The sequence below is a fragment of the Sebastes fasciatus genome, chromosome 17 (assembly GCF_043250625.1).
Source record: "Sebastes fasciatus isolate fSebFas1 chromosome 17, fSebFas1.pri, whole genome shotgun sequence".
Taxonomy (NCBI): Eukaryota; Metazoa; Chordata; class Actinopteri; order Perciformes; family Sebastidae; genus Sebastes; species Sebastes fasciatus.
In genome coordinates, this window is record NC_133811.1 from 24,189,526 (window position 1) to 24,211,711 (window position 22,186).

The 22,186-nt window shown below is 40.0% G+C and overlaps 1 protein-coding gene across 5 annotated transcripts in view; it reads right to left on the reverse strand.

Moving 5' to 3' along the window:
* angpt1 (angiopoietin 1) overlaps positions 1–22,186 on the reverse strand; it is a 142,128-nt gene that overhangs the window by 72,710 nt on the left and 47,232 nt on the right. For all 5 annotated transcript variants that reach the window (XR_012590612.1, XM_074613361.1, XM_074613362.1 and 2 more), the window contains exon 8: positions 5,042–5,172. Coding sequence is in view for 4 of the 5 variants with exons in the window: in XM_074613361.1 (XP_074469462.1) it covers positions 5,042–5,172 (131 nt within the window). In the remaining variant the exon portion in view is untranslated. The remainder of the gene's footprint in view (positions 1–5,041; positions 5,173–22,186) is intronic.

Below are 22,186 nucleotides of genomic sequence, written 5' to 3' on the forward strand. Positions count from 1 at the left end.
AAAGTGGGCATGTCTGTAAAGGGGAGACTCGTGGGTACCCATAGAACCCATTTTCATTTGCATATCTTGAGGTCAGAGGTCAAAGGACCTCTTTGAAAATGGCCATGCCAGTTTTTCCTCGACAACATTTAGCCTAAGTTGGAGCGGTACCAATGGAAAAGGATCCCTGAAAATGACACTGGAACTTAATTTAGACCCTGGCAACGCAAAGAGTTCCTCAAAAGATTCTTGGTTCTGGGGGAAAGTTCCTGCGGATTATTAGCATTGTTCAGCCTCCTTCGCAACAAGCTAGTATGACATGGTTGGTACCGATGGATTCCTTAGGTTTTCTAGTTTCATATGATACCAGTATCTTCACTCTAGCTTTAGAACTGAGCCTGCTACAACCTAAAAATCGCAAGTTGCCTTAATGCGTAAGAGAAATTGGTGGCATTAAAACGAATTTGCACTAACATGTTATTATCACGTTATCTTTGACAGCCCTAGTTGCAAAGCATCAATGCCTTTCAACAGATCAAGTCAGGCTTGTTTTGTCAAGGTGTTGATAAAGTCTCCTCAATCACAAGGTTTGTCCTTGGCAAAGGTTGAAAGTTTCCCATGGCCTCTCCCACTGGGCCATGGCAGTGGTTCAGACACCATTTCACTGCTATCTGCTCAATGTGTTCCTGTCAGTGGGTTCATTGGCATGCCGCTACCTGTTGCTGAACACTTTCGGTACCTCTTTCTATTTAAAGCAAAGAGTGCATGTGCACGAGCTCCGGCGTGGTGTATGGCATGGGAAACTTTTACTTCTGCTCCCCAAGGTGACACATTTCATGATTTCCCTGAAGTATATCTGGGTCGTAGAGAAAGGGTACACATGCTCGCACTTTTATTTTATAAGTTAAGACACACATTGGCTTCCTGTCTCTTTTAGAGTTAGAGTTTATAAAGGTCTGAATGGTTTAACACCTCCATACTTAGTCAACTGTTTCTCCCTGCTGCTTTAGGTCATTGAAGCAGTTAAGACTCTGAAGTATGGGGAGGCAGCCTTCTCTTATTATGGACCAAATCTGTCCATAAATATCCAACATGCAACCTCTGTAAATTCCTTAAGACTCAACTTTTAATCTTGCTTCTATTTTAAGCAGTCCGTGTCCTCACTTTCATTGAATCTTACTGAGAGTTTATTTCTGTTTCATTTTACCTTGTATTATTTTCTTATTATTCTACTCGGTTTTATTGTATTTGAATGTTTTGCTTTCCACCTTTGAAATTGTGTCTAAATTTTTTTTTTTAAATATACAATTTCATGTACATATAATTTATGTATGAAAGGTGTTTCGCAAATAAAGTGTTGTTATGGTATTATTAATATTAGGGCTGTCAAAGTTAACGCGATAATAACGCGCTAACGCAAATTAGATTTAACGCCACTAATTCCTTTAACGCATTAACGCAACTTGCTGTTTTTAGGTTGTAGCGGGCTCAGTTTTAAAGCTAGAGTGAAGATACTGGCATCATATGAAACGAGAAAATCTAGGGTGGGTGAAGGTAAATTCGAACTCTAATGTTATCATGACATGTTTAAATTAGGGCTGTCAAAGTTAATGTGATAATAATGTGTTAACGCTAATTCGTTTTAACACCTCTAATTTCTTTAATGCATTAATTTAACTTGCGATTTTTAAGTTGTAGCGGGCTCAAAACCTAAAGAATCCATTGGTACCAACCATGTTATATTAGCTTGTCGCAAAGGAGGTTAAATAACGCTCCAAACTTACACTAAATTTTGGCGAGGAAAAACGGTCATGGCCATTTTCAAAGGGGTCCCTTGACCTCTGAACTCAAGACATGTGAATGAAAATGGGTTCTATGGGTACCCACGAGTCTCCCCTTTACAGACATGCCCACTTTATGATAATCACATGCAGTTTGGGGCAAGTCATAGTCAAGTCAGCACACTGACACACTGACAGCTGTTGTTGCCTGTTGGGCAGCAGTTTGCATAAAACAAGTACTCCCATGTTGATAAGAGTATTAAATACTTGCAAATCTCCCTTTAAGGTACATTTTGAACCGATAAAAAATGTGCAATTAATTTGCGATTAATAACGATTACCTATGGACAATCATGCCATTAATTGTGATTAAATATTTGAATCGATTGACAGCCCTTATTAATATATATTTCACCAGACATAGATTTACTGAACATAACATATATTCTATTCTGGTAATCTGTCATCAAAGTCTTAAATCTGAACTAGTGAACACGCCCTCGCTGATACAGTCAGATATAGAACATATGCAAGGCATGGCATGTGTCAGTCACACAGTGACAAATGGCAGCGCCTCTCCTCTCTCCGCGCGGACCTGAATACCACCGCGGCCTACAGCATGACATTTCACAAGAGCTGTCAGTAATCAGGAGTGATGTTCTGCCCTTGTGGCTGGCATGGATCGCAGGGATATCAATTTCACATTGATTGCTGCTTCATCAGAAGACACGTATGCAACATAACACATACACTGGTGGACATCTCCTTACATTTCCACAGCGGCTTGTAATTTCAGGATGCTGGCGCCAGTGGGAATCACATATGAAATTGCACTTGCTCTGCTATAATTTTAATAGGACTTTTTAGGAAGCTTTCAGGGGAGGCAGTGCACCTGACATCTTTATAGATGGACCAACGTTGTGAGAGGTTAAAGCTGCTATAGTCAATATTTCTAAATTAACTATGGATTGAATGGCTTAGTTTAATGACAAAGGGGACGATTGTAGAGATGGAGTCACAAGGAAATTATCACCTATTTCCACAGCACTGTGGATGTCACTGTGTTGCTGAAATTGTGCTTAAATTAGCCTGCTGGATGTGTTAATTATCAATAAGTTTGACATGTCAACTTAAAAGGTGATAATATGTCAATACTGTGTTTACAGCTTGTTTCCGCTGCCCTCAATAGGAAAAAAAACACATTAAAAGCAGCTTTAAAAAGCCACTTATTCAACAAAATAGTAGGTAGGGTTTAGACAACATAGTTTACGACACCAGCCACAGTTAGAATGAAAAGATAGTTGACAGTACCAGTATAGAAAAGCTGGTAGTAATGTCCTGTAGTTGACACAATATGGGATGAGGGTTTGGTGATATTATCACAAAGTGTGTTGTGCAACCTGCTGTTTTATTTTATTGAGACAGTGTTTTTCCCCCCCTCTCTTAAACCATGAAGCAGAATACAGCGAATGTCTCCATCCCTCACTTGTTGATAAACCGCAGACCACACAACCGCCGTCAAACACATAAACATTCAGTATGCGCAGCGGCAATCCTTCGGGATTTATGACCAGCATCCTCTCTGTTTCCAGGCCAGAGATTTTTAAAGACTTGTAAAAACAGTGGGGATGTCTTCGTTTGAAAAAGCCTCTCAGCTAGTGCAGTTTGTTCTCAAGATAGAGGAATCCCCCCCTACCTCCTACTGTCAGTGCTGTATCCCTACTGTATGTTCTGGTGTTGGGTAAATATATACATTACAGTATGTGTGTGTGTCCACACTATATCCTCCTGCGTATTCCTAACACGACTTGCTGCAGTTGTCCTCATAAATGTATAGAAGTATTTTCCTCTTGTATATTCCAGACACTTACATCATTTGATGTCAGCCCTGCTCTTATAAATGCAGGGAATAAATCAAATGATATACTGTACATACTGTAGCACAGAGCTGGGCTCGGACCAGCCTTGACTCAGGCTATGTGTTGTCATGCCTCTCCTTTGTGTTTGGCCACAGGCGGGCTATGAATCAAGCAGAGTCGGGGGGGTGTTGATTAGTGATCAGATGCCAGTTCCCCTTTAACCCACTGCATTCACAATGACCTAAGAGGTAATGCTGATCTTAAATCTGCACTTAGAAATGCTTGATTAGAACCAGGTCAGGATTGCACAGCGGTAGAGCTGCCATGAGGTGACAGCGAGGGTCACTGGGCTCCACTTACACAGCAGGAGAAGCAGAGTCATTTTAAATCTCTTTGACACTTGGTGCCGCGCCCAGGGATCTATTATAATGTGCTCGTTCCCAAACCGCGGTGCAACTGGGAGGGGACGCGGAATATAGCCTAATAGGTGCAGATAGATGGATAAGTGGCCGTGTTAGCCCATTGCATGTCTTGCGAGTGCAGGTTGTGATCATAATGACCTGAACTAACGACCGGGCAGTGAACATTGTGGGGCCGGTCGTAAAGCCAATCAGAGAAAATTGCTTTTTGGAATGATTATATCGTGCCATTGTTTTATCGTAAAAGCGAATGCTGAAAGGATCATTCTGGTTTATTACGTCATTTTTTTTGTAGATTTACCCTTGATTTGTATTTGTAATGATGACGTTGTACTCCCCGAGTTAATTGCTGAGACCTGAGAGCAAGAAGACATCGCTGAAAAGAAGTCTGATGGGGCAAGAAACACAAGAACTTAGACGTTCAGACAGGTTTTAAACAAACCGTAAGGATAGCTAAAGTTATTTGGAAGAGAAAAGGAAGGCAAATGGTTAAATTATTACTATAATTATTTTTACCAAGAGCAAAGCGAACTTTTCGCGCAGTGCGATTACATGCAAAGTAAGTTAATAGACGCGATGCGTACAAACTCAGATCTACGGAACTTTTTTTAGCATCTTTCAGCTTATTATTTTGTTTTTAATAGATATTTTCCTCAGGAGTTGGTGACTTACAATCATGAGGCCAAATAAATGCTACTGCTTCTCTATTTCTGCTGGAAGTGTAACTAAGCGACTGTGTGCTAACATGTTTGCCAACTTTATAAGGTGATAATATGTCAATGTTGAGTTAACAGCTTGTTGTGCTGCCCCCAAGTGGCCAAAAACATAAATGAAGGCAGTTTTAAACTGTTAAAAATCCATCACAATTTAACAACCAACGTCCTGGTTCTACTTTTATCTACTGTACTTGCCGTAGTCACACTGGGAGGTAATGGTGACATACAGTAGGTCCTAATGAATGTATGATTCTCCTCACTGTAATGTAATGTTTGGCTGCACTTACCACCAGTGAGCATGAGGGCACACTTGCACATGCAGTTGTCATTGTCCATGTCCTTGGTGCTGAAGTCTGCTCCGTGGATTACCAGACTGCTCTGTCTGCCTGCGGTCCCACTGTGGCTTTTCAGGAACAGCCTGAGGAAGAAGACGAGGGAGTCGGGACATGAAAACACATCAGTGGGAGAGGAGTGCGGTGGAGTGAGCAGTGTGAGCAATAAAGACAGCGAGAAGACATAACACGCTGCAAGAAATGTCTCCTGAGAGATATTTATTTTTTGTTGTGATTGAGAACATGTAGAACACCTGGAACAACATTAACGGGGTGGAGGGTAGATAAAATAAAGAACGAAAGAGCGTATAAAAGAATTACAGATGGACGAAGAGGGAGAGAGAGACAGAGAGAGGAAAGAGCATGTAGTGTAAGGAATGTCTGGGAGTCACATTTCCATCCGCAGGTCTGTTGATTTACACCACAAATACTGATGTTTAACAGCTACACACAGTAAAAGAGCAATAAGCAGCCTGTTAAACCCATCATCCATCCACCGCTGGACAGGTAGGGCATACTCTCAAGTCTTTGGTATCCAATGTTTCTCCTTGTCTTGTCGTCTTGTGTTAAAGTACACGTCTCCTACTGTTCTTCCTCTTTTCAAGATGTTACATTCCTTTCACGAAACCATGCACACTACTGTATTTCTGCTGCCAGGCCCAATTTTTTATATTTAAAAAGCATGTCTGAAGGATGCAGGCATACAATAACTGTAGAGTGCATACTGTGCACAACCTACAATATATATGTTGGTCCTTGTAGGGGCTGCTAAGAAACATGTAGAATGTATTAGGGATGTCACGAGAACCGATACTTCGGTATCATATTCGTTTTTCTACAGTGCCTCAGGTACCGTATGGTACCATCATATAGAAAATGTGTTCGGGACATGTAAACTCACTATCGACGCACCCTATTTTCCCCTGCTATTGCTACATTGTGAATGGCAAATCCACGTTGAAGTCGGCAGGACGAGAGCTAGTAAACGTTAGCTCTTAGCAGCCACTAAGTAGCACAGTCCTGCACAGAGCTAACAGCTAACGTAAAAGGGAGGTGCTCGTTGCATTATGATAAATTCATGCTCTATTCAGTAAAAATGGACTATGGAAATTTCTAACGTTATCATGATGTGTGCAAATATAATCTTGTAAAATTTGTTTTTTGGTGAGAAGCTTGAATAAATACAGTTGTTTGAAACATTTTTTAACTGTTCAAAATGTACCTTAAAGGGAGATTTGTCAAGTATTTAATACTCTTGTCAACATGTGAGAGGACAAATATGCTGCTTTATGCAAATGTATGTATATATTTATTATTGGAAATCAATTAATAACACAAAACAATGACAGATATTGTCCAGAAACCCTCACAGGTACTGCATTTAACATACAAAATATGCTCAAATCATAACATGGCAAACTGCAACCCAACAGGAAACAAGTCTGACTTCACTTGTCCAAAACTGCATGTGATTATCATAAAGTGGGCATGTCTGTAAAGGGGAGACTCGTGGGTACCCATAGAACCCATTTTCATTGACATATCTTGAGGTCAGAGGTCAGGGGACCCCTTTGAAAATGGCCATGACAGTTTTTCCTCGCCAAAATTTAGCTCAAATTTGGAGCGTTATTTAGCGTTCTTTGCAACAAGCTAGTATGACATGGTTGGTACCAATGGATTCCTTAGGTTTTTCTAGTTTCATATGATATCAGTATCTTCACTCTAGCTTTAAAACTGAGTCCACTACAACCTAAAAATTGCAAATTGCGTTGAATTAGTGACGTTAAAACGAATTTGCCTTAACGCGTCATCTTGTTAACTTTGACAGCCCTATAGAATAGATAATAGAGAGGGAATTAAGGGTTGTTTAACTTCCTAACAAATACCACTGTGCAAATGGTAATAAAGGAGTGGATGTTGACTTTTGTTTTTTACCGTGGTATCGAATCGGTATCAAGAATCGTGGAATTTCACTGGTATTGGTAGAATTTGTGGTATTGGTATCAAATACTAAATTTCTGGTATCGTGACATCCCCAGAATGTATAACAAATCTGTCCCCTCAAATACAGTGGTGTATCTACAGGCTGGTTTATCATACTGAGCTGCTACTAGGAATTCCTAATTTCTTCAGGAGTATCTTTCTATTAATTACCACCTTAAATCTCCTAAAGTAAATTGGTACATCATTCTAGCAAACTGTCAAATAGCAACTTTGTAAAAGTTTCAGTTCAGAGAAAAAAAGACAAAATGATACCTCTCTTTGATTTTTCTTACTAAAATTGGACTTTCTGTAGGTGGCACTATTGCCTTTGTCTGTTCAGGTTATGCTACCCAGTTCCTCCTCTTCTCCACAAAAAGAGTCACTGCTGTTGTTAATGGATGAATAAATGGAGTGATGCTATGATAAACAGCTGCTGAGCATCATCTCCATCCAATGTAAGAGGGGATGAGATAGATAGTAATAACATTTCTTGCCATCCTCTCACTCAACAAACGTCTATGGGACTGATGAGCCGCCGCTCCCATGCCGAATTCACTTCACACACTCTGTGCTCATCACACAAATTGAAAACCAATATGTAGCTTGGAAGCAGATTTCTTCAGGGCGTGTCCCACTGTGAACTCACTTGTAGTGTGAACAGGACTGACAATTCTTTCATCCCTTTGACAGCATCACCAGCAGCACACGCCTTCCTCTAACCTGCTGCATCACATACTTGCCTGTTTTTCCTCTTCATGTCTTTGTTTCTCTCACGCTCTCTCGGTTTCTCCCAACAGAAGAGATTGCACATCCAAAGAGCAGGAATGCAGCACCACGCCAATGAGGTCTCTATTATTAAGTATGCTTCACTCTTCAGTGAAAGCAATTTCCTGAGTTCATTTCTCGACAACAGGGGACCATGGGCGTGTAGTGAACCTTGCACCAAGCTCGGGCTTTCCGATGAGAAAGTAACAAATACAAAAATATGTTATTTTTTCGGGAGATGTTGAACAACTCCATATGCACCTCCAGCTGTTAGCCGGGTTTCCGCCAAAAGTTCCTGGGACTTTTTAGTCCCTAGAACTGCTTCTAAGGAACTAAAAGGTTCCTTCAGCCCGCTGTGGTCTGCGTTTCGACCGAGCTCTGATTAGGCGAATTAGTCTGCTGACGTATGAAAAAGCAACATGACATGAGATGAGGGCTGCTGGTGGTCACAGCAGTAAACGCACTCTGCAGCCTGCAGTTCAGTGTGTCCACCCGTTTCATCTAAAAAACACGTGAGAAAGAATGGTTTCGTCACACTGCGATATTTACTGCTGCGCGTTGAAGAGGGAAATGGAACTAAGTTATTTATTTGTGCAACAATCAGAAAATAACGTTTCTTTCTCTCATTCACAGCACCGCTGTGCTACGTCTCTCTGTCTTCTACCACTCGCCCTCTCAGCTCGCTCGCAGGATCTCTATCTTTTTCTCCTTGTCTTTTTTTAAATGAGTCAGGTAGACAGCAGACCCTAACTTTACTTTTAATGAAGGCTGTCAATCGATTCAAATATTCAATCGTGATTAATCGCATGATTGTCCATAGTTAATCATGATTAATCGCAAATTAATCACACATTTTTTAATCTGTTGAAAATGTACCTTAAAGGGAGATTTTTTAAGTATTTAATACTCTTATAAACATGGGAGTGGGCAAATATGCTGCTTAATGCAAATGTATTTATATATTTTTTATTGGAAATCGATTAACAACACAAAACAAATATTGTCCAGAAACCCTCACAGGTACTGCATTCAGCATAAAAAATATACTCAAATCATAACATGGCAAACTGCAGCACAACAGGCAACAACAGCTGTCAGTGTGTCAGTGTGCTGACTTGACTATGATTTGCCCCAAACTGCATGTGATTATCATAAAGTGGGCATGTCTGTAAAGGGGAGACTCGTGGGTACCCATAGAACCCATTTACATTCACATATCTAGAGGTCAAAGGTCAAGGGACCCCTTTGAAAATGGCAATGACAACATTTAGCCTAAGTTGGAGCATTATTTAGCCTCCTTAATGATAAACTAGTATGACATGGTTGGTACCAATGGATTCCTTTTCTAGTTTCATATGATGTCAGTCTCTTTACTCTAGCTTTAAAACTGAGCCCGTGCAACCTCTGAAAGATCAATTACGTTAATGCGTTAATGAAGTTAGTGGCGTTAAAACAATTTTGCGTAAACATGTTATCATCGTGTTAACTTTGACAGCTCTACTTTAAATGTTATCAGACAAAGAGAAATGTCTCTCCCCTCGTCCTAAAATGGTCCTAAATCGAGTACTTTCTTATTTTATGAATGAAGCGGTACAGTTGAAGCAGTGGCGCTGTGTGTGTGTTTCTATAATCAACGACGGTGATCCCTGCAAACTCCACCACGAAAGTTCCTGTACTTTCAAAAAGTACTACCCCCCGACCAGGACCTTTTTTGGTGGGTAAAAGGTCCCTGGAAAATGTCCCCGGAACTTAATTTAGACCCTGGTCCCTGCGGTCGAAACTCAAAGAGTTCCTCAAAAGATTCTTAGTTCTGGGGGAAAGTTCCTGCGGTGGAAATGGGGCCTTGTGAAGCGTGTAGCTCTGAGGCATCAGCTTGAATGCCTCAAAGAAAGAAGACTGGCAGACTGACTCCCCGGGAAAGAAAGTCATTTAACGTGAAAGACTTCTGTATTTGGACAGCTGTGTAAATGGTTGATTTGTACAGCGGAGTAAAAAGTGTGACTGCGGGTCACCGTGGGGAATTCACTAAGCCAGTAAACCGATGCGAGTAATCCCACAATGTAAGGGTGAGTCATGTGTCTAATCAGTGGCACCAAATGACCACTGGATGTGGCAAGTTTGGATAAGGGCCTGTGAGGATATTGTAAGCACTTGGGTGTGCGTAGATATGTGCAGGTTCCTCTCTGTGTATATGTGTGTGTGTGTGTGTGTGTGTGTGTGTGTGTGTGTGCGTGAACAGTACGTCACATGCTGAAGCATTAACCGCTGTCTACAGGGGCAACAGATGTCTCTGGAGATGCTTCCCAGTTCAGAGTAAACTCGCAGCGCAACACACTGCCTCACTTACGGGTAGCATGACTTCTATCAGCTAATTCCTGATTCTGAGGAATAAAACATGCAATGTCAAGGATGAGGTCTGCTACCGCGCTGATAAAGAACAGACTTCGCCGCGCATTCGCTCTCCGTTTTCCAGAGCTCTTATGGCCTCGGCTGCGCTGACGAATCGCCAAGGCACATCATCAAGAGGGATTTGCAGCGTGACACTTTTGACAGGCTGCTTTAAATAAGTCTGCGGCTGTGTTTACCGGCTGCGCTGCATATTTACCAGACCAACAATCCCCCAACTCAACTGACATCTGCACTTTTTCCTGTCATGATCCATTATGCACTCAGATGATAAGTGGGGTAACGTAAAGATGGGCCAAGTAATGAAGTCAAGAGGAAGAGATGCTTTTACTGAGGCCTGTTTCTTACAATGAGAGAGAGAAAAAGACAGAGACAGAAGGATGACGTCTAGTAAATCATTCTAATGAAATGTATCAGGCTAATCGGATTGTTCCTGTTAAAGTAACTTAGTAATGTGATTGGTCAAGGCTCATTAGTAACCAAGACATTGATCTGTGAGGGGAATCATTTGGTTCTACTCAATGACACCTCTGAGGAGGGAGGTTGGTGTCCCGCCATCTACTTATCCTAATATCCACCGGGATGCCGGCTTGTTTGTGATCTTTCGACATATTTAGAAAGTTAAAAAAAGGAAAGAAAGTTAAAATAGCGACAGTGCATGTTAAAGTTGGGCAATATGTTGGCTTTTGCCAATTGGCTGAGTACATGGCCGGTTGTTTTTTTGGGTGATGTTTGTCATTTTATTTTGCCAATTTAAAGGTCTGCCTTCGAAGAACAAGAGCTGCTCAGTTGCTGCTCAGCGGGCAGAGAAAGATACAGCAGGGGGAAACAAAGTGTAAAGCCGTCATATTTTCACATCTTACTCTGTGAAATAAGATTTTTTTCCACCAAACCAGGTTTGGTGATTGTTGGAAAGACAAACCATGACTGTTTTGGTGAGTTTTATTTTGTGTTGGGCATTTTGTGTTAACATATTGCCCAACTCTTGTGCATGTCATCATTAAGATCAGTTCACCCAAATTACAAAACAAACATATTCATATACAACATTCAAAGCTTTTGAGACATCTGAGCTGAGACATCTGCTGATCTCAAATATCACCCTAGTCAACTTAAACTTTTAAGTTTACTGGAGTTGTAAAAGGAAGACAGCTAACACTAGCCAGTCCCCCCAAACACAACACTCAGGACACAAAAGGATTGCGCTGCTTTTTACGGCCACTAAACCTGCACAAATAAGACAAAAATAAAATACATAAGGTTATTCTCAAAGCACCCGCAAAGGGTAAAGTGCACTCCTAACTGCATTGCCAAGCAAATACAATCCTGTGCTCCTGTGATATTTGCATGTATTTAAATTAAGTAATTGGCCCCTTTCTATGTTAATGAGCCTCATTGCAGAAAAAGTCCAATTCACAAAGATCAGCTCTAATTGTAACCACACGCAGTTAGAGTGAAATTATTAGCGTCTTCAGAGAGTTGGTGGTAACTGAAGCGCATTTGTAAGGGGTTGTGTGTTTGAAAACGCCAACAGCACCGACAGACTGGGATATTAAATCCCAAATAGGGTTTCTCTCGGTCATGTTTAAATTCCTAGCCTGAAGTTTCTGTTTCTGGAAAGACACTATACTGTTATTCAAAGGTAATTATCCAAATGTGTTTAGCACCACAAAAGAAATTCCTCACACCATTATTGCATTAGGGGTGACTGAAAATGTCTCTGATGGTGATTAATCAAAACTTAAAAAAATAAAAGTAAAACTATTTGCATGACTAAATACCACTAGGGGTAAGTGAGAAAATGTTTTTTAGGGGGTGATTTGGGTGAGCCGATGCCTTGAAGCTTTGATGCAGATTTAGTTTCAGTTTTCATAATGAGTCTGCTCTGGAGAGTATTACAGCTGCACACTGTGTACGTGGGAAATGAGTTGTAGCAGGGTCAGGTGAGGAATCAGATGACGGGAATATGTTTATATGAGAGAACTTCCAAGTAATACTAGGTTACAATGACTGACATTTCATCACACTGGGTCTTTAAAAAAATCAGTTATCAAACACTATTAAAAGATTGACACTGTTCTTACAGGAGTTACGAAGGCTTCACACTTTTTTAGTTAAAAACCTTTCCATTATATTTTTTTTATGTTCGAGCTAGCACATAAAATTAGGGCTGTCAAAGTTAACGCGATAAAACACATTAACGCAAATTGGTTTTAACACCACTAATTTATTTAACACAATAATACATCGATCTTTCGGAGGTTGAAACGGGCTCTGTTAAGCTAGAGTGAAGATACTGGTATCATATGAAACTAGAAAACCTCAAGAATCCATTGGTACCAACCATGTCATACTAACTTGTCTCGAAGGAGGCTAAATAACGCTCCAAACTTGCGCTACATTTTGGTGAGGAAAAACTGGCATGGCCATTTTCAAAAGGGTCCGTTGACCTCGTTGGCCCTACATAAAATATAACATCACTTATCTACCATGTACATATTAAAAAAATAAACTTTGAAGTTGTAATATCTAAAAAGATTGAGTTTTGTTAGACCTGCCACATCACACTCAGACTCCTAGAGCCGATCTCCCTATAAAGCAACTTAGAAATATATAGTAGAGTACATACAAATCAGCCTTCATATATGTATAAATGCCCTTAATTTAAAGCAGAGAAGTGCTCACAGAGGACTCCTTAGAGCTGGTCCTTCCCAAAATGATTCCCTCTCTCCCCACCACCCCATCCAGGATAGATGTGTTGGATTACAGCTGAGCGGCCTGGGGACTGGCGTGGTGTCTCAGATCTGCTAACATGTCGCCTGTTCGCAGTCCTACTTTTATCTGACACTTCCCATTTCACAACACACTGTGTTACTCTGAGCGGAGGATATTGCTGTCATACAGTGATTCTTTATGAAAGAATGTCCCCGGAGAGGTCGGGGGAAAAGCCATAAAACAATGTGTCTAATGGAATGTGTACAAAGTTCAAGCGATTCTTTGAAGAATACGGCAGAAATAAAACACTTGAATGGTGTGAATGATATAATGTGCACAGAATCTCTTTTTGGGACTCAAATGAAAGTGGTTTAAAAAAAAAAAAAAAAATATGCCACTTTATATATTCTGACTGACAGAGCCAAGCTTGGCCTGCTTTGCTTTCTTTCATCTCCGTACGCGAAGCCGACAACCCAGTCAGCTCAGGGTCCGGGGCGTGCTGTTATACACCTGGCAGTCGTTAGCCTCCTGAACTGCAGTCTGATTGGCCCATTGCAGAGGTTAATCACCCTGACCGATGGTTCGCTTCCTACTGCAGAGCCGCAGAGGTGTCTGGCTGGCTGAGACCCGCTTGACTGCTCTCTTGCCACCGGGTGTCATATAGCTCCATTGAGACACATATAGACTGATGGAAACAGTATGTATACATGCATATACTGTAGGTTAGCTGTAGGGCAGTTCATTTTCACTGTTTTCTGCTTAAAAGGGATAGATTGGGTGTTTTCAAGTGGGGCTGTATGAGGTACTTATCCATAGTCAGTGTATTACCTACAGTAGATGACGGTCAGCACGACCCCAGTTTGGAGAAGCAGACAGGAGTTACCGCACGGAAGCAAAGCAGTGTTCTGCTGTGGACAGGGCCGGCAGCAAAACGTGTTTTAGCCACCTAAAAGAAAGGCTCATCTAAAACAAGAATCGTTCAAAACCGAGTATATGTCTGGACCGTGTATGGTCAGTCTGTGAATTTGTGGCTGAATTGTTGCACAAATTGTCAGTGGTCATGTCTATAATGTTAAATCCAGCGGTACATGTCCACCAGGTCCGGCGAGGACACTAGGGACGCGCAGCGGTAAACCAGCAACCTATGTTCTGCGAGGTAAAATGACAGTTTTTTTCAGTGGAGTCTGGTGGCTTTGGCGAGAGCATGGATGGGTACAACGGCTTCAGTTCCCCATCGGAAAGGGCAGTCTGACGGCAAGATAAAGCGAAATTATTCTAAATATAGCATATAGCTGTGCCATTTTCCTTTGAAATTTTTGTCCGCGTAAGCGTAAAAATTCTTGGAAACTTCAACTCAAGCCACACTACTAGCTTTTTCCACAGCTTTCTACCATATTGCAGGACTTCATCAGCAGATGTTTAGTTGTCATGGAGATGGATATGTTGATATGTGAGTTCAGCAGCTGATATGACTTCATCCATATCACTTAAGTGAAACTCCATCCACAGATGAAGACTGCGTGTGGTGTGGTTGAAAGCTCTGGAAAAAGCTAGTAGTTGGACCTTGAGTTGAGATTGTTTTATGTGTGGTCAGTATTTTGTTTTAATTTCATTCCATTTTCTTTTGTTTTGTTCAATCAACTTAACGTTGTATGAAAAGATTGTTCACTTCTAACTTTTTTCTCCGTCCTACACAAGTGTTGCAGCTTGTAGCTTTGATGCTTCATCTCTGTATCATTGGAAACTGTGGAACCTGAAGCTTCCAAGGGATGAGGTTCAAGATATAACTTGAGATATCTAAGATTATCTCAGTGTGAGTCTTGGAAAATAGAGGAGTCACCATGTTTTGGAACCAAAATCTCTGCCAATTTCTTTCCTGAATCCTCACATGAAAAACATCTAAATGAGATCTATCTGATTCCACGGGGAAACCCGGCCATTACCATATGGAGAAATCACTAGATTTAAGAACTTGGCCGTCCGAACAGGGAAGGATATTGAATAAAGATGTAATGGCTCGTTTAAAAATAAACATATAAGTCCTCTTTTCCAGCTGGGAGGCTTTGAAGGTATATATGAAACATTTTTCCATGTTAACCTCAACTTGTGTCTGTGCATATATTCCAACTGCTGTGAACGTACAGTATACCTCAGACAACTTTGGAAATTATGGTTCTTTCTGGTGCCCAGGGTACTTCACTACATCTTACCATGTGCATTAGTGTTTTAAGATGCATTAAACATACTCACACATTCCACTTAGAAACATTATCTTAAAAAACGTGTTGGAAAAACATGATGTAAGATTTGTTTGAAGTGCACTTGGGTGCAAAATGGGTCTGACATGGCATCCCACATTACGTAAAGGTTTTGACAAATAAATTCTATGTATTTCACTAAGATCTTAAAAAAGTTTATGTCTTGTGTTTTTATGCCTGATTAATGACAGTCTACCTGGAACTAACTATAACATTTTTTTATTAATTTAGTACTATTTAGTATATCTGCCTTCCATAATCTTGCACAAGGACTCACTATCTTCGAAATATTTACTGTGTCTCTTCCTCTTTTTTCTTTTCATCAAAAAAACCTTTAGATTTTATTATCTCCAAACTGAAACAGCACTAATGTTTTATTTCAGGGCAAACTGGACTCTTAAAACAACTATGAGCATTAATTAGGAGGACAATTTTATCAAATGCCATTTAAATTTTCCTAACCCTCTATAACTAAGTCTACTATTAAAACATTTATTCTATAGCTCTTAAGTGGGCTAGTCCAGTTAAAGTAAATAACCCACCGGAGACCTGCCCACATTCAGGAAGTTTACATGCACTTACTTTACGTATTCTGGTTATTTTCTACTTTCTGTTTGCGGTTTTCGAACAAGTATTGTCTTTTCAATCCTTGATAGTCAAATACATCTTTATGCAGACGATACTGTGTTATACATGTTGATTCTGTTCAATTAACCACAGTGAAATTACAACTCTCCCTTTAAGGAATACTTCACCCACAAAATGACTATTTGTATATCAATTACTCACCCCATATTACCTTGAATTCTTAAAGAAAACTTAAGTTTTCTCACATGCCTCCAAAAACGGAGAAAAGTCTTGATGAATTTAAGTAAATTGGGGGCCATATTTAACAACAGCAAAACTATATCAAATCATCCATTTACAAATTCACACCCAACTCGTGCAGTATAATCCAAGTCTCATTCATCCAGTCGTATGCTCATTTACTTCCCAAACACATGTATCTTTGTTACAGCCGTACTATTTAAACAATTCCGCATAAAAAGTCTCACACTTGTGCAGGCCAGTTACTCGTCCTTACTATTTAAAACATTTCAGACTCGTCCAGACAAGACTTGAATTAAGCGAGCTGTGTGTGAGTTTGTAAACAGATTGTTTTGTTATAGTTTTGCTGTTGTTAAATGTGGCCCCCATTTACTTCAATTCATCAAGATATTTCTCAGTTTTTTGATTTTCCGTTCACCATGGAGGCATGCGAGAATAGCAAGGTATTCAAGGTAACACGTGGTGAGTAATTGATATACAAATGGTAATTTTGTGGGTGAAGTATTCCTTTAATACACTGCAAGAAGCTCTGTTGCCTTTACTCTTACCATTCCATTTTAAGATTTGTTACTGGAAATAGTTACAATATACACCACTGCATTGTATAAAACAAGTTCAGTTTGTCTTTCCTGGCTAAAAGACATAATCATTCTTGGTGTTTATCTACAAAGCCTATGTCAAAAAATTGCATCATGGAAACAATGACAAAGCAACCTATAAATCGAAACATGTTTACTCCTTATAACTTCGAGACCATTCTCAATAATTACTGTTTATCTGCATGAAAATCTGTATCCAAGCCACCATTGTGTGTCATTCAGCTCAGTTTGTTGGTCTGTCTTTTCTTGTTAACTAATTTAGTTTTATGTAACGTGCAATTTTCTTCATTCTGTGACATAATTTTCCTCTCACTCAGCACTCATTCCATCTATTTTCTCTAATTAGCTTTTTTTCTGTCTTTTTTCTATTTTGCAGGTCCACTTTTACTCTCCTTCTTCTATTCATATAGATATGTACCGAAAATCCCATTTTTGCAGCAAAGAAACTTTGATAAATGAGGGTGATTAACTAAATGTGTTGATCTGATTGCTATCATTACAACAATATTTGCAGGTCATCAAATTATATTTGATTTTATTATTTTCTTTTCTGCAACCCATGCTGTATCACAGAAACCAAATTAGGTTTGATGATAGGGTACTTTTTGTGTTGCTTATATAGACAATAACCTCTGCAATTATGGTGACCCTCGTCACAATAAAGATAAATCTCAAGAGCTCATTTCACAATATTATGGGGGTTGTGGTTCAGTGGGAATTTTGAAGCTCTGGTCAACTCACATTTACTACTCAAACTGTTGTCCACAAGATTTGTTCGTTCGACTTTAAAACAACATTTCTGATGTCAGCTTACACTGTGCAGATGTAGCCAGTGTAGATTTGTTCTTTTATTTGGCTGCTATTGCATTGATGTAGGACTCATGATCTGCTCTTACTCTAATGTTCTACTTCTAAGAGCATATTTTTCTGTAAGTTCTGCAAAACTAATGCACCAATTAAGGTGTTTTTTTTGTTCTCCAAACTGCATTGAAGAATAAAAATCAAAGTCTTTGAGCCAGAGGTGCATTAACAGGTTTTGGCAAAGTTTAAGTAAATATGTTATATATTTTCATTATCCATTAGTTTGCATTTAAATTTATTTTCTCTAATAATAGATTATTGGTTTGGTCCATTTAATGTTGTAAAATAGTGAAAATGGCCATCACAATTTTACAAAGCCCAAGTTGAAATAGTCAATTCCTTATCCAACCCAAAGATATTCAGTTTACTATCATGGAAGTCTAAGACCCAGATTAGACAGAGATACGTCGCTACATGCGTGGTCGCTTCCAAAACGCCTTGGCAAAGAGCATTGGGCAAAAAAAAAAAACGTGTTGCACGTGTGGAGCGGGGCTGCATGTGCAACCGGGCAATCAAATGGGATTCAAGCATACAAATTATATAGTTACAGTTACCTTGAATTATATGGTTCATCGTACTTAAATACCGCTACTATCAAACTTTCGTCTGCATCTGCCATCGTCCCCGTTCCTACCACATCTACTGGCATCAAAACAGGAAGGAAGTGGTAAAGTAGTAAAGCCCGCCTGTTGCTTTATTGGACTGGCTGCCTGGGCCAAGTGTGACATTGATGAGCGGTGAGTTTAGGATATTTTAAGTCTTGTGCATGTCTAAAAAATGCTAGAAAACACGTGGCGCAAGAGAGGAACGCACGCTAGGCGTGCAGTACCATCGGAAAACAATGGTTTTACTGCCAACGCGTCTCTGTCAGATCGGGACCAGAGGAAACCAGCAAACAGTCAGATTTGAGAAGCTGGAACCACCTTAAAAAAACTACTTAAACATTGAACAAAGGAGTGGCCCTCAAAATTGTTATTTTTAATGGTACTGACTGAGAGAAATAATGATTTTTCCCAATATCATTAAAATGGGGGGGGGTGGGGGGTGTAACTGTTGTTTATTGATGCTTAAATGGGTTTCCAGGCACACACACACACACACACCTATCATAACCATTGAATTATCTCTATTTGTAAGATATTATAAATAATAGTCTCAAAGGGTTTCCATTATTACAATTTAAATGAAAACATCAACCAAATGGAACTGACATGACACTTTACTTAGAAAATATTATTATACTATATATATATATATATATATATATACTGATATAACAGTTTTATTATGAGGGACAATGCCAACAAGAATTAGATGACTGAATAAAGATCAATCGCGGGTTCAAACTTTTAGCGCACCGGTAATAAATATGACATTTATTCCGTGTACATGACTTCACTTATAAAGGATTAGGAGCCCATATTTCACACAGGAATAATTGCACAGCTCTCTCCCTCTCTGCAAGTTGAGTCATTTCTGTTTCGCAGCATATATAGATGAAACCAAGAAGCTGGCAGCAAGACAAACATTTCCTGGCAATGCTCAATATTGTTTATGATGAATGGGGAGTCGGGTGCATTGTTGGACTTAAGACTATTCAGTTATTATACCTGGGTTCCAAGTGGTCTGTTCGTGGCCTTGCTTATGTGCTTTTTGTGCTTACAGCCTGTGTGTATGTGTGTGAGAGTGAGAGTGAGACAGAGAGATTTACGACACCAAATGAGGTCTTTACAAATGTTTGTCTGACTCGTGCTGACGCAGATTGTATTCCAGTAAACCACCACGGCCGACAGAAAATAATCCAAAACCAACGAAAAGATTGGCCATATCACGTACAACTATCTTGTATGTTTCAGAGCAAGAGATGTAAGTGGGAGAACTTGTTGCAGATTGTTTGACATTTTAAAGCAAAGGAGGTGCCAAAGCAGAAAACATGGCAGCGTCGGTTTGTTTTGGGCCCAGCCATCTGGTTTGTTTTGGCCCCTGTTTCAGAGGAGCAACGTGTGATTATCATACCACAACTGTTTTTCAAGAACAAATCTATTTATAGGGATCAGTGTGCCGATTGGACTCCCAAACAGTACGAGCCTGCATTAGAAACAGGCTGGATTGGCCAGGGATGCCCTTTGCCTGCCGCAGCGAGACAAAAACAGTTATTGTTTCCCTAATTCAAAAGAACAAAAGGTCAAGTGAGGGATGTGAAAATATGTGGGAAACACAGGAAAGGATGAAGCAAATATAAATGTGTATGTGTGAAAGAGAGTTACAGAAGGATAGATACAGTAAAGTACGTACTGAGGTTTGACACCCAGTCTTACAAATATACAGGCCTGCACTTCATATAGTGGGGCAGCTAAGCTGAAATATTCATAACAATTGAGCATTTTGCGATAATAGCAACACATTTGGCATAGATGTAGGTTTATATGTTATGAAAAGATGTAGCTATCGAGGCATTTGAAATTTGGCCCCTGAGGGCCATGGCAGCCATTTTTCACAATGGCCGACAAACAGGCGCAAAATATTACAAACTGTTGCAGAAAACATTTCCAAGATGTGTTCAAGCTGATTAGATCTGATGTCAGAAGATCACAGACATGGTTTTTCCTTCTTATGAGTGAAAGCAACATAGCGACCTATTCATTCTATCAAGAAGGAAAGGAGGTGAAGTTTGACCCTGCATTTTTCTTCTTTTAAAAAGTACCCTTAAAAATAAAGAGGGAAAAACATATCTGTGATCTTCTGACATTTGATCTAATCATGTAATCTGTTTTCTGCAACATTTTGTAATATTTTGCAGCTATTTGGCGGTTCTCGGGGGTCAAATTTGCAGTGCCCTGATATCTATATCTTTTCATAACATATAAACCTACGTCTGTGCCAAATGTGTTGCTTTTATTGCAAAGTGTACAATTGTTATGCTTAATATGCTAATATCTATGTGCCATGTACACCAGCCTGAAGTCAGTGCCTGTGCTTTCAAACCAGAGCCAGAAATAAAGACCTAAGGTTCAGTAACAAGAGATGGAGTTTTTAACTCAGTCCTCACATTGTGGTCACACAAAATCTCAACTCTGCGTTAAATTCAAAACAAAACAACCACTTGATCTTTTCCGCGTGATTGAAATCCATTCCTCCAGTCCTCGGAGAAAACCACAAAGCCCGCTCCAGGTACAAGCTCCTCAAGACGGAAACCTCGTAAAGTGAAACCCCTGTCATCGCAGGACAATTCTGAAAATTGAATATGGCAACGAGCCTCACGGCCCCCCGCTGTAGGGAAACACTTCGGCGCGAAGAATTGAAGGGTTGAGGTAAAGGCTTTCAAGCCGCAGAATCTCGTTCCTTATTTCGTCATTGGAAGCTGGACGCGAGACATTTCGCAACCAAAGGGACCTCTTATCAGAGAGAACCAGTCATCCAGTGAAAACTGCAGAATTGGAGATGTCAGGCCTTCTCCTGTGAAGCCAGCAATTGCTTGGAACTCGGTGGAATTTGCAGTAGTTTTCCACATCTGAGAGGGCCAAGCATCTGCCATAGTTTGAGGCCTGTTATCATTAACCCCCTCAAAAGAAAACAGAAACCTTCGCCCCCGCAACATGCAAGGACAAAGCGTCAATCAAAGGAACGAGGAGACGATGACAAGTGATAGATTTGGTTTGGAAGGAATTTGCGATGAGAAAAGCCTCGCCACAGACTTACATAGCGGGATCGACATGATTGAAGTGTCTGGAGAGCTCAAAGTTACGAGCCATGTTTATATTGTTAACACTTTTGAACATTTTGTTTTTCCCTTTAAGTATTATTTCTTGATATAATTCCTTTTCCTTCTTCCTTCATTCCTCCTTTCTTCTTTCTATTAGTCACATATGCTGAAGATGCAGCTCCACAATCTTCTGATACAGTGATGAAGGCTAACGATGGTGCTAGATTAAAGGTTAAAGGACCACCAAAGTTATTATAAATCATCCTGAGGTGGACAGGAATGTTTGTACTAAATGTCATGGCAAACTCAACCAATACTAGTTGAGATATTTCAGTCTGGACCAAAGACGTGAACAGACTGACCAACACTGCCATTGATAGAGCCATGCAACTAGTGTGGTTAAAAATAATTTGTCCAATTAGCCTCCGCACGGCTGTCAACATGGCGACGGCTGTATGGTGACAGAACAGTCTCATAAGTATTCACAAATGTCATTTGTACATCAACTTAGCATTTTTCAAAGGCAATATATTTGTGAATCTCCACCTACTTGTGTGGATTCTTTTGAGACTCTTTTACCGTGCTTTTACACAAAAAAATCCACAAATGCAGGGAGCACGTGACTCGTAAAATGTCACGTGACTTGTGTCTCGTAAAACACAGAGCACAAATAAACGCAGCGTGATTTGTATCTGTAAATCTCTATCTGTACCTGTGCCTCTGATTTACAACTTGTATATAATTTAAACACAAACGCTTATGTACACGTGGCTGGCTCGGCTATGTCAACAGAGCATGAAGAAGCTCTGATTACAACACACACAGAGGGAGAGTGACTTCATTTTCTGCTCAGGTAGACATTACTCCTCTATATCTTTACATAGCAAACAGTTGTTTGCTGCTATATTAATGCTCTGGATATCATATAGAGCACCTTTCAATTATTCAAATTTCCGCCTGAAGTCTTTATCACTTTAACATG